The 13,155-nt window shown below is 51.1% G+C and overlaps 1 protein-coding gene across 6 annotated transcripts in view; it reads left to right on the forward strand.

Annotated features, from left to right (window-relative positions):
* Window positions 1-12,561, forward strand: part of Dcakd (dephospho-CoA kinase domain containing) — a 35,117-nt gene extending 22,556 nt beyond the window's left edge. For all 6 annotated transcript variants that reach the window (XM_052755811.1, XM_052755816.1, XM_052755813.1 and 3 more), the window contains 4 exons: window positions 5,817-6,019; window positions 6,363-6,566; window positions 9,027-9,114; window positions 11,565-12,561. In XM_052755811.1, the coding sequence (XP_052611771.1) occupies window positions 5,817-6,019; window positions 6,363-6,566; window positions 9,027-9,114; window positions 11,565-11,856 (787 nt within the window). In that variant the 3' untranslated portion in view covers window positions 11,857-12,561. The remainder of the gene's footprint in view (window positions 1-5,816; window positions 6,020-6,362; window positions 6,567-9,026; window positions 9,115-11,564) is intronic.
* The last annotated feature ends 594 nt before the right edge of the window (window positions 12,562-13,155 follow it).

Raw genomic sequence — 13,155 nt, forward strand, 5'->3', positions numbered from 1 at the left:
GACTCCCTCTAACCAGGCATGGTTATACACATCTGCAATCCAGTGTTCAGGGTTTTGGGTAAAGAGGATTGCTACAAGTTAGAGACTAGCCTAGGCATCATTGGAAGACCATGTCTCACAAACAAAAGAAACATTCCATCTATGGAATAGTAGGTGTCCTTAGTTCCAAATTACATGTGAAGAAACTGAGGCAAAGAAAGATTAGTAACTTAACTAATGTGGCCACATATTAAATGAGACATTGAACGTCATGCAAGATGCTGGAGATGGGAACAAATTAGATATGGTTTGTGGCTTTGTGGAACTTGTTTTATGTGACACTTCAAAATAGTCATGCACAGGGACTGATAAATGACTCAGGAGCTTGTCTTGGGCTCATAGGGGACCTAAGTTTGGGTCCCTGCACCCAACTGCCTCTAACTCCAGCTCCAAGGGGATCCAGTGCCTCTGGCCTCTGCAGGCACCTGCACTTACATGCTCATCTTTAAAAAATAGTCATGGACAACAAGTCACACAAATGAAAGTGCAAAGCATGAGTGCATGGGAGGCAGAGTGGGTGGACTGGCAGGCCATGGCAGGCCTCTGGTGCTGGACAGGGCTGCAGCTCGCACACCCCAGTGACTTACCTCTTGCTAATTGGAGGCCTTAGCTCACTCAGACTTCTCTGGTCCCTCATTCAAGACAGCAAATGCCCCCCCCCCCCCCCCGATCTTCCCAGCACCACTCCTAATCCCCCCCCCCATCACCTGCTGTGTGTTCCACCCCCACTCCAGACTGAGCTGCTGATTTGGTAGGGTCAGTTAATAGTGGGTGTGGGATAAAGAGTCAGCAAGAGTTATCAGGAACAGCATGCCTGGAGGTCTTGCGATGGAGAAGCAGCAGCGTGTCCAGAGAGTGACTGAGGAGCTCCAGAGACCTTTGTGCCTAGACATAGGGATGGGGAAGGCAGGAAGGTTTATGCAGAAGAGTGACATGCTCAGATGATCCTTTAGTCATGATCTTGGCTTCCAAAAGGTTAAGTGGGACTGTTGGGTCAGGTGTGAAGGCTGTTGAGTAGGCCTGTGGAGTTAGGACAGCAGTAGGCTTCTGTTTAGAGGTGTGTGAGCCAGCCCACTCATTTCCAAAGAGAAACCAGAGGAAGTTCCAAGAGATTTCTCTCCAAATGTCCTTTCTTTGTCTTCTCTGGTTTACTGGGGCCCAAGAGGGAATGATAGAAGGGCACATTGGAGTAGCTCCATGAGGGCCCACCGCTCCAGAGCACAATAGAACGGAGGAGCTGCCTCGTGGGTCTTCGGGCTCACAGAGGATTTGGGGTGTAGACACTGCTGTCTCAAAGACTGCTTGCCTTTCTCTTTGTATCTGTGCTTCTCCCTTGACATGAAGGGGAGGGAGGAGGCAGCATTGGCTGTGGCTCTTCTGGGGTTAGCATCCTGCTTTTCTCCTGGCCCTGCCCTGGCCAGTGATCCCATGCTGAATTCCTGGCACCAGCTCCCCGTTTCCCTTCTCTGGACCTTTAGCTTTCCTCCAGCCAAGGCAGCTCTGAGGACGCCTATGGTCCTGCAGAGGAAGAGAGCCAGGCCTTGGGTCGACAAGGGCTTGCTGCCAAGCATGACAATCTGAGTTCATCCACAGGACCCACATGGTAGGAGAGGACCAGTCTTTAAGTTGTCCTCTGACCTCTACACATACACAGACATGCTACATGTAACTTTTGTTTCTTTGAGACAGGGTCTCACTAAGTAGTTCTGGTTGTCCTGGAACTCACAGAGATCCATCCGCCTGTCTCTACCTCCTGAGTACTGGGATTAAAGACGTGTGCTACCACTGCCAGGCTACGCATGTAATTTTTAAGAAAAGAGAGAACAGGGCCTCTATGGTCATGGTATTTCTTGATTTACCAGCTGAGCATTTTTGACTCTTTCAGGGGAGGAAGAAATCATCTGTGACACAGCCTCTCTCAGGATCTGATGCTGTGCTGGGCCCTTTGCGTACAGGGGTGGAAACTGAAGCCCAGAAAAGGCTAGGCCTCTGGGGCTCCATTGCTGGTCTTTTGCAGAGCCCTTCCACTCTGGCCCAGGCTTCTCAGCTCCTTGAGGGCACATAGGTAGCTTCACAGGTTCATAGACAGGGACCCAAGCCTCTCTGTGTAGCCCATAACCGTCCCTCTTAGGGAGTGCTTCTACCTGGCTGGTTTCTATTTAAGGCTGATGTCCAGTCTGGGTTCGACATCTCTTTTTGAAAGCTTTGCAGAGGACTCAGATTTGGCCAGGCTTAGAGGGTGGCTCTGAGGTTCTGCCTCAGCCGTAGTTCAACAGGGCAAGTGAGGTGGATTCTGGAAAATAATGGCTTGATTAGCAACAGGTTGTTAAAGGTGGCTGCTATCCATGTGAGCTTGGGGGAGCTGTTGACAGGTTTGAGTGGTACTTGGAATTTGGTATAAGCCTTGCTTTCTGCCTTGCTGGGCTTTGAAAGGACAGTGGACTCTAGTTTAGCTTCATTTCCTGGCACAGCCTAATCTGTGGACAGCCTAGAGTGCAAAGGGGCTTTTGGGCTGGGCAGCACCAGTATCACCTAACTGGTCCTGCTCCCCACTGGCACTCTGTTGCTCCCTGCTCTTTTCATTTGTTCCCGTCTGTCTCCAGTTTTCGCACAGGGCAAGACCTGTGGTTTCCATGGCTTGTCGAGAGGTCCCTGGCACATGGCTGCAAAGCACCGAGGGGCTTAGTCAACAGCTGGTGAGGGAGTGAGTCACCAAGGGCTTGCTGGACAGGAACAGCTGGTTCTTACCCATCTCCTTCAAGCCAGCAGCCAAGGGCCTCCCTGTGCACGTATTCCTGTCTCCTCGGTCTCCTCGGTCTTCCTTGTGAAGGCAGAGTGTCTGGCTGTTTCCAGATGCAGGCTGAAGGCACTGAAAGGGTGGCTGTTCATTTGGTTGCCACAGGAGCCTGCACTTTACATCTGTGTCTTGGACATTGAACGCAGACACCCTCCCTCCCTTTCTGTAGAACAAAACAGTATGATAATCAAGAATCAGCTACTAGGAATAATGTACATACATACAATCCTAGTACTTGGGAGGATCAGGAGTTCAAAGTCATCCTCAGCTGTCTGGTGAGTTCAAACCTAGTCTGAGCAGGTTTCTCCCTCTGCTCCTCACTATGTACTACTGTAAACGAAGAGCTAGGATCTGTTCTGAGCCCTGCCATATGCCAGAATTGCCGAGGCTGCTCTATCCCCAGAGACTGGATTCCATTCCATTCTCAGGAGGAGCTCTGTGGGCATGGGTTGAGGTCAGCCTGGCTAGATGGTCTTCCAAGTCCCTTCAGCTGAGTCTGGCAGTCAGTCGATGGCTTCTCATGTGGGAAGCTGGCCCTTATCTCTGTGTTCAAATCCCACTCCCCCACTCAACTGGTGTTCAGGAAAAGAGGGACTTCTAGAAATGTTCCTACCAAACCCCCTTCTCACCAGAATGTGACTCTGGGTACATGCATGTCAGTGGTAATAATAAGAAGTTGATTTAAGGGCCAGCAGGGTGAGTAAGCAAATGAAGACGCTCAGCACATTTCTTTGGTACACACATGCTGGAAGCAGATTTGCACACCAGTGGATGCACTGTTTTTACATAAATCATTCACTCTTTGGTTTTGGTTTTGAAGTGTGTGAATGTTTTGTCTGAATATATGTATTTATACCAGGTGTGTGCCCGGTGCCTGCAGAGGCCAGAAGAGGGTGCCAAGTCCTTTGAACTGGATTTACAGGTGGTTGTGAGCCACCATATGGGTGCTAGGAATCAAACCTGGGTCCTCTGGAAGAGCAGCAACTGCTCCTAACCCCTGAGCCATCTCTCCAACCCTTTCTTGCCTTTTTGAGGCAAGGTTTTGCTATGTATACCAGGTTGGCCTCAAACTTGTAATAATCCTCTTACCTTTTTCTTCTGAGTGCTGGGGTACAGGAGTACATCACACTGAGCAGGATTTTAATTAAATCAGGGCTGCATATTTGGTATTATAGGATGTAGATTATCTTCAGTGTTCTTCAGAGATGATGATTCTTTAATTTTCTGAGCAGCAATGCTGACAACACTCTCATATGAGTACATAGTATAAAATGGTACAGGCATGTGTAGGGCTATTTCAGAAGTTGTTGGAAATTGTGCCTTAATTCTGCCCAAATTCATTTCATAATTTTTTTTTTAGATGAAACTAAAGTCAGCAACTCAAACAGCAATTTTTAAAATCAAACATTTTGGTAATATTCTCCAAAGATTCGCTGATATGATACTTAAATGCCAAGAATGACAGTGGGAAAATACTGTCTTTTCTGTAATTAACCACTGTGTTTCTGTATGAGCAGAGAATTCTGAGCGTAGAGGGAAAGACTGCCGTTCATAGCACAGGAGTCTCACAGGTGAGGCCGCAGTGTGTGCTGGCACTGAAGAGCATCATGGCATGTGTAGAGAAGTCATGGCATGGGCAAGAGCTGCCAGGAACATAGTGAAGCCATTTTGTGAGTTTTATTTTAGTTGTTTGAAATTACTTCTAAAAAAAAGTGTGTGTGTGTGTGTGGTGTCCACGCACGTGTGGAGGTCAGAGGACAACTGGAGAGCGTCGGTTCTCAGTTCTTCCACCGTGTGGGCCCCGGGACTGGACTCACTGCCAGCTTGCCGGCAGACACCGGCACCTGCCGAGCCATCTCTCCGGTCCCCCAGCCCTTCTTGTTTGGGTTTTCTTCTCTTTTAGAAATAAAGTCTCAGGGCTGGAGAGATGGCTCAGAGGGTAAGAGCACTGTTCTTCCAGAGGTCCTGAGTTCAATTCCCAGCAACCACATGGTGGCTCACAACCATCACAATGAGATCTGATGCCTTCTTCTGGAGTGCAGGCATGCAGAAAGAATACTGTATACACAGCAAATAAATAAATATAAAAAAAAAAAAATAAAGTCTCACTCTGTAGCCCAGTCCTTAATGTCCTAAGTGCTGGGGTTGTAGGATTGTGCTGTCACACCTAGTTGAAAAGCTGTGCTTGAGGGACAGCAGCAGAGATGGGAACCAAGACACTGATGCCACATTCTCTGTCACAAAGCTTCAGCTGAATGGTCTTAAGTTTCTCTTTGTATAATTGAATGCTGTCCTTAACCCCTTTTGTTGAGAGGGAGACTACCTGGGGTGACAGCGTCTTCAGGTTAACTTTTCAAACATGGCGTTCTTTAGTTAGTTGTCTGTGGTAGATACTCTTTCTCTGCCCCGGCCCATGTGAGAATGAGCTAGGCAGATGTAAACTTGTAGGTTGGTTTCTTGCTATCCTGTGCCACACCCACGTGGCTCCCCCCGCCCCACACACACACACACACTTGTGTCTTCAGGAGAGGCAAGCTCATTTCCATGTGAGTCCAGGCAAAGTATAATTAGGACAGTAAATCTTCAGGTTAGCAAAAGTGATCCTGACCGATGAAGCCCTCCCAAGAAAGGCATGTACTCACACTAGAAAATTAAAATGTGAAAAAAGACTTAACGAAACTGAGACGGTGCCACAGACCTGCCTTTAATCCCAGGTACTTGGAGACCTAAAGCAGGAGGATGGCAAGTTGAAGGCCTGCAGGCACACACTCATGAGCCCCTGGGGAGTAGCTTATTGGGGCAGCACTTGCCCAGCGTGCACCATGCTCGAACGTCCAGCCCGCACCGACACGCACAGTACTGGGAATTTCCTCTCAGAAGCAGCCCCGGAACCCCCCAAGCCCTGGACCAGGCCCCGCCCCCCCTGCTGTGTCCCCCTTGTGGCCAGTGCTGACCAGGCCTGGATGTCTCTTGACAACAGGTTTTCCAGCCTGGTGGAGCAGCTGATTGGCAAGTGTGCCAACTGTCCAGTGTTTCCTGGCTCCTACTCTGCCAGTCTCTCTCCTGGGAAGATGTTCCTGGTGGGCCTAACGGGAGGCATTGCCTCAGGCAAGAGCTCCGTCATCCAGGTGTTCCAACAGCTGGGTTGTGCTGTGATCGATGTAGACGTCATTGCCCGGCACGGTGAGTTGGACCCATTGTACACAGCAGCTTCCCCTCGGCTTCCGCTCTTCCATTGGCCTCCTCTTTCTGTCTTCTTGGGGCATTCAGAGAGTGAGACTGTCCTGGGCGGGTTGCCTGTGTCTGCTCCAGCTTGCCCTTAAGGCCCTTCTGTTTATCCTTCATTCTCCCTAAGAGTCCAATCTTCCCAAACTCAGCTCCATCCCTGGCTTGAGGGATTCTGTGTGCTCTGCTCATTCCAGTGGAAGGAAACAGCCTTGGGTCCCCCATCAGTTTGCCTCTGGTCATTCGGGGGTCTTCTGGATGGTTGGAAGCTCTGAAATGACCCAGCCTCTTCATCTCACAGTCGTCCAGCCAGGGTACCCTGCTCACCGGCGTATCGTAGAGGTCTTTGGCACTGAAGTCTTGCTGGAGAATGGCGACATCGACCGCAAGGTCCTTGGAGACCTGATCTTTAACCAGCCTGATCGTCGGCAGCTACTCAACTCCATCACTCATCCTGAGATCCGCAAAGAAATGATGAAGGAGACCTTCAAGTACTTTCTCCGAGGTGAGACTCTAGACTTGGAGCTGGAAGGGACAGACAACCTCTCCACAAAGCCTCTCTCTATTTGAAGGTCCAGGGTAGGGTAGGTGGCTGTCTAGGCTGCTGAGTTCACACTGTTTATTGGTACTTCCCTCTGCAGGAGAGATGGGAGGGTAGAGAAGCTGGCCTAGGCCATGGAGACTTCCTACCAGCCTCTGGTATATATGGCCTCCGGTCTGCGCCTCAGTAGAAGGCCTAGTGGCCTAGCTCCTCCAGCAGTCGTATTGTGGAGACTATTTCCTAGAGAGTATGGGGATCCATTTTGGTTGTCTCCAAATTTTCCCACTATGGCCATGGCCAGGCCCCTTACCCTTCATGCCTCAGGTTCTTGTGTACAGAGTAGGGACCCTCTCCCTAGCGTGTTCTTTGGTCGATACTTAACCTCTAAAAGAGTATGATAAAAAGCATGTGTGCTGTTGACCCAAGCCTACCTTTCATTCCCTAAAGCGCTGGAAAGGCTGGAGCTGGCCCCCGGCACCTGCTGCTCTAAACCCGCCCCACTGTTTGTCTCTGAGACCCTTGGCCAAAGTTGTCTTTCTTCCTCTCTCAGAAGGAGTCTGGACCCTGCCCTTGTCCCCCCCCCCCCCCCCAGTGTCTGCCAGCCCGTCGCTGTGACACTGCTCCCCTCTGCCCACCCCAGCCTGGCACAGCTGCCTGCCTTTCATTCCTGCCCTTTACATTTGCTCCCAGGCCAGCTCTGAGTACATTTGCAGGGCTGCGGGGCACCAGTGGCTGCCCCCTTCTGAAATTAAGCATTGGATAATGTCACCAGCTCCAAAGCTCTTCCGTTGTGTCATCCACCCAGCCTCCCCACCTCCCCAACCACCAGCACTTAAATAAAAGCCAGAGAGCTCTTTTCAGTTCGATAAGGTGAGGAATGGGGACGACAGCTGTGCCTTCCACAGTCCCAGTGTCTCCCTGATGAGGATAACAAATACAACTGTCAAAGTTGGTATAATCAAACGTCAGATAAGATCACCAGCTGTTGGGGAGGTCTCTGCGTAGGCAGGCGGATGTCTTAATGGAGTCAGGACAGTTTCAGGGCTTATCAAGCAGGAGAGATGTGACAGCTGAATAGCCCTTTACCGGCAAACCAAAGAGCTGGCTTCCAGCTCCCAAGAGGGACCCAGGAGAAAGGACAGTAAGAGGGAGGGAGGAAGGGGAGAGGAGCAGGAAAGGGAGATAAGAGGCCCAGGGAGGATCTGGTCTCTTCTCTGGCTCTGAGCTGAGAGGGTGAAATGGGAGGTAGAGAGGCTCAGTGCCAACCTCCCTCCTCCAGGAACAATAGCAATAACACCCATCATTTCGGGGGCACTTGGCTGAGGGGCTTGGCTGCTGCTCAGTGGTTGCATGCATTCAGAGCTCCTGTAATCTTGCCCATCACCCTGTGAAGCAGGTATTCCTTTCATTCATTACAAAGATTAGTTTTGTTAAGGACCTGAGGTCACACAGGGTGCCGCAAACCAAGGGGTGTCAGCAGAGCTCAGGAACCCAATGCCCTCATCAACCAAGGCTTCAGGTAGGCTTCCTGAGCCGCAGGTTATGGGGAGCAACCAGCAACTAGTGTGTGGTTCTGTGGTTAAAGTGTCTTGAACAAGAGACCCTTCGGGCCCCAGGTCTCTGAGCGGCATCAGTCCCTGTCCTTATCTACTGCCTTCTACCCCTTCCAACTTTGTTCATCCACACAGGGCACAAGGGGCAGCCGGAGTGCACATTACTCAGGGTGTGCCCATTCACAGTGTGGGAGGGCCTGAAGTGCCTCTTCTCCGCTGAGGGAACCTGCGTTAACTGGAACCACCTTCGCTGCTCTGGGCTGGTACAAGTCTCACAGGAAGCTGCAGAGTAGCCATGGGACTCAAAAGGCAGCCATGTCTGGACCTGGCTTCCAGGAAAGGGCCTGCCCTGGGTTTCTTGAGCCAGTGTAAGATGAAATAGGGCAGAAAGGCCTCAGCATCTCCAGAAACTCTTTCCAGTTGCCTACAGCCCTGGCTGTGTCTTGTCTCCAGTCAGAAATAACTTGGGGTTGAAGGTCAAGGTTTACCCTGACCACCTAGTCTCCTCTGATGCGCTGTGCTTCTGACCTCCGCCTCTTCTGCACAGAACCTCCCAGTGCCTGGGTTCTGCTGGTCCTCATCAGAACTCCTCGCCTCCACCTTCTCATTCCAAGTATCTCCTCTTCCCTGCTTTTCAAAGCCAGTCCAAATGCCAGTCCTTCTCCAAGGTCTTCCCTGGTCAGCCAGCCAGAAGTTATTTTCTGCAGCATTCTGCTCTGAATGGCATTGGAACTGGCTGGCACTCAGGGTATGTCTGTCCTTGGAAGGTCTCCCATCTGCTGGGGCATTCTCTGTGGCAGGGGCTGGTCACAAGCATCCTTCTTGGTGTCCTTGCAGAATTGAACTTGGGAGTTTTCCATCCTCTCCCCAGGGTACCGCTACGTGATTCTGGACATCCCCCTCCTGTTTGAGACCAAGAAGCTGCTCAAGTACATGAAGCACACGGTGGTAGTGTACTGGTAAGTGTGAGGCCTGGCCTCCTGACAGGCTGGGAAGGACGCAGGGGAGATGTACCTGGGAAGCATCCCTTCACACTTTGCTCATGGTGTGGCCAAGGCACAAAGTGAGTTGGGGTAGTGGTACCCAAGCTTACAGAGACCAGTGTTTTTTACCTGATCCTGATGCACCTGGGGCAGGTATGAGTTAAGAGGGTCCCCAGGCCTTGCTAAGTGTTTGAGAAGGGCTCCCCCTGCTGGCTATTGGAGACACTTCAGTTGCGCTGCCTGGTTTTGCCTCTAGCCGGCCACCCTGTTACTCAGTGGCTCCCTTCTTCATCCTGGAGCACTTCACACTTTCTCCAACACTCCCATGTTTACAGCTTCATTCTCTTATTTTTCAGCATGAGGTACTCATAGCAGAGGGACACTTCTGAGTTACAGAGGGAAAATGGAAGTGGAGGTAGTTGAAGAATGTGTTCACAATCACCAATTGATAGCACCCACGAGAGAGTAGGGTGTGTTCGAGATCACCCGTGGGTAGCACCCATGGAGAGAGCAGGATGTGTTCGAGATCACCTGTGGGTAGAGAGCTGTGTGGATGCAGCTGTCAGAAGAATCTAAGGAAGGAGCTTTCTTCTCAGAATCCCCCAGGACAGGAAGCAAATCAGAATTCAGGTTTGGCAAACAAGAGAATCAAGCTGCCAGAGAAATGAGTCACAGTCCCTGTGGGTGAGAGATTAGACGAGGCTGCAGGGTGCCTCTGCTTCCCAGAAGCTTCCAGATATCACAAGTATGCAGACAGATAGGTGGGCCTTGGCTCTGCAGGTATTTTGGGCACAAGGTGATTCTCAAGGGATCGATGTGTGGGAGGCTCCTAGTACACTGGAACGCGCAGTGCCCTGAGCATTGCCCTACCCTACCCAGATCTCTCATGGGCTGTCACTCAGTCTGAATCCCCTGAGCCTGTCAGTTCCTCCACAGGGCTGTGCCTCCCCACGTAAACCTTCAGTCTCTCCCTTGTTTGTTTTTGTGGTGATGAAGACAGGAGCCAGGCCTTGCCCATGTTAAGCAAGCACTCTAATAACTAAGCTGTATCCCAGCCTCTCTGGGCGCTTTATTCTGTTTGTGGAAGATGCAGCTGAGGTCAGGAGGGCCCTATTAAGTCCTTGGATTCTCTGTGCTTTAATAACAAAATTAGGGGGCACTCAGCATTTAAGAGCACATGTTCAGAGGACCCAGGTTCAGTTCCCAGCATCCACATGCTGACTCACAACATCCATAACTCCAGTTCCAGGGGATCCAATTCCTTCTGGCTTCTGTGGGCACCAAGCACATACTTAATGCCTTTACATACATGCAGGCAAAACACTCAAAATAAAAATAAATCTCGCCAGGCGGTGGTGGCGCACGCCTTTAATCACAGCACTCAGGAGGCAGAGCCAGGCAGATCTCTGTGAGTTTGAGGCCAGCAACCTGGTCTACAAAGTGAGTTCCAGGAAAGGCACAAAACTACACTGAGAAACCCTGTCTGGAAAAACCAAAAAAAAAAAGAGAGAAAGATAAATCTCTAAAAACAATTAACCTAGCTGGGTGATGGTGGCACATGCCTCTAATCCCAGCACTTGGGAGGCAGAGGCAGGCAGATCTCTGTGAGTTCAAGAAACCCTGTCTCAAACAAAACAAAACAAACAAAAACCCAAATCTATATCCAGGGATCAGAAAGGGGACAGTTTGATTATTTGTTGTCAAAAGGATCTGTCTGTACCTTGTGAGCCAGCGTGGAGCAGTTCCTGGAAAGCGATTGTACCTAAATGTGATCCTTAATGTTTTTGAAAAAAATGGACTTGTGAAATGAGCAAAGAAAAACTGCCATCAACAAAACCCAGCATTCGCTGTCACAGCCCTGGGGAGGCTGCCGCTGCCCTTATGTCCCTGGAGGCTCTCTGTTCTGCACCACGCCTGTGGAAGAATGCACTCCCAGGCGACTGACAGCCAGCTCCATTCTCGTCCCCAGCCACAGGCATGCCTTGACTAAAGCTGGATGTGCCCACTACAGCCTCTGTATAATGAGGTTAACTTTCATAGAGGAGGCTTGCGTCTGTCCGGCTTTGTTCTGTTTCTCAAGTTGCAGACAAAGGCCTGGACTGGTAAAATCCTCCCGTTTTATAACAAGGAAAACTCAGACCAATGGACAGATACACAGACCTAGATGGTGGGAAACAGCTGCTAGAGCCCACCCCTCTTGTTGTTGTTGGGAGTCTGAGGTGGTTGATAGGGCTGGGGTCCAGTTCTCCAGGACCTATCTCAGCCTGTCAGGGTGGCACCTGTGTGACCGCAGGAGAAGTAGTTTCCTAAGGGAACATGCTATCCAAGCCTAGGTCCCAGGCTGGGCCTGACCTAGCTGCCCACTTGTGAATCTTGCTGCAGAGAGGGAGGCTGGGGTCCACAGTGCACTTTTGCCCTGTCCTTAGTGACCGAGACACACAGCTGGCGCGGCTGATGAAGCGGAACAACCTGAATCGTGAAGATGCAGAGGCAAGGATCAATGCCCAGCTGCCCCTGAAGGACAAGGCCCGCATGGCCAACCACGTTCTAGACAACTCGGGCGAGTGGAGCCTCACCAGACGCCAGGTCATCCTCTTGCATGCCAAGCTGGAACGCTCCATGGAGTACCTGCCACTGAGGCTCGGGTTCCTAACGGGCCTAGCAGGCATCGCCAGCCTCCTTTACCTGCTCACCCGTTACCTCCTACCTTCTTCTTAACTGGGTACACCAAGGCAGCAAGCCTTAGGCCTCCTCCTTAGAGACCTAAGTCAGGTACCATGTCCTCAACACTACATTCACTCATCCAGTCTGGGACTCAGCAGAAAGAAACTCACTATCAGGTACCCTTCCCTCCCCCCCCTAGAGCCCCTCATCCCCTAGTACGCCCTCAGAACAATATCCATGACGGCAGGAGAACAGCAGTCTCTGTGGCCCTCACCATGGTTACAGCAATGTAGCCAACAGTTTCTTGGGCTTGAGCCCTCTTGGAGCATCTGCCCTATCATGGCCACAAACTCCCTAGTGGACCACAGCAAATCCTTCTAAACTGAAGGCCTTCTTCAAACAACTGTCTCCTGGGTTGAAGCCTTTTGCCAGGGTGCAGTGTGACTCCTCTCTGGGGGCTTTACCGCTTAGCCACTGCCCCCCACCACTGCCTCTGAGCTCTGCAATCCTGGCGTTCCCCAGGCCCCATGCCGTCTGACCTCTGTGCCTTCCTCCAGATGCTCCCTGCCCTGCAGTACCTTACCCCTGGCTGCCCCTGGTCAGGCACCCCGTGTTTTATCTTAATCCATGGTAGAATAACCAACAAGAAACTGATTTCTCCTAGACTGTATGCCTCTAGGTGGCAGGGCTGACTCCTCTCCAGTGTACTACAGCCTGCTCTCCACTGGTGCTCAATAAATTGAATTGATCTAAAATGTCCGCTGAATTCCACTTGGCCTCTGCTCACACCGAGGAGGCCTACGCAGAGGACTCCGGCCAGGTCCGCACCTCTAGGAGGCCGGTGGAGGTGTTGGGCAGATCACATCCGTTCATCCCACAGGCCTGTTTTTTTCTTCCCCAGCCCAATTAGACCAGTACAGACATCAGCCTTCCCTCCCAGTGTCTGCAGACCTGCTGATGTGTAGATCTTGTTTCCAGCAGCCTATTAAGGCCAAAAATGAGTGTGACTAATGTGAATGTGGTAGTGGCCATTTTTAATGCCCTCTTTCACAGAGCTGCTTAAACCTCAGAGAGCAGCTCATTAACTTCCTGCACATTTCCAAGCAGCAAAAAGGGGCTGTGAGGAAGTGGAAGAGGTAGCTGGAGCTGCCTGCTCCCTCAGTTGGGTGGGGTCTAGCAGAACCTGGCAAGGGGGAGAAACTATGGACTCCAGCAGGACCCTGTAACCCGGTGAGTGAGGCAACAATTCCTGTGGCATTCTGGACACAATGTGTGCAATAAGGACAAACTGCAGAGCATGGGGATTTGGTTTGGGTCATGCAGGTTCTGAAATGTACACTACCTGAGTCACCT

This window comes from Peromyscus californicus, unplaced genomic scaffold (genome assembly GCF_007827085.1).
Source record: "Peromyscus californicus insignis strain IS unplaced genomic scaffold, ASM782708v3 Scaffold_3__1_contigs__length_106647218, whole genome shotgun sequence".
Lineage (NCBI taxonomy): Eukaryota > Metazoa > Chordata > Mammalia > Rodentia > Cricetidae > Peromyscus > Peromyscus californicus.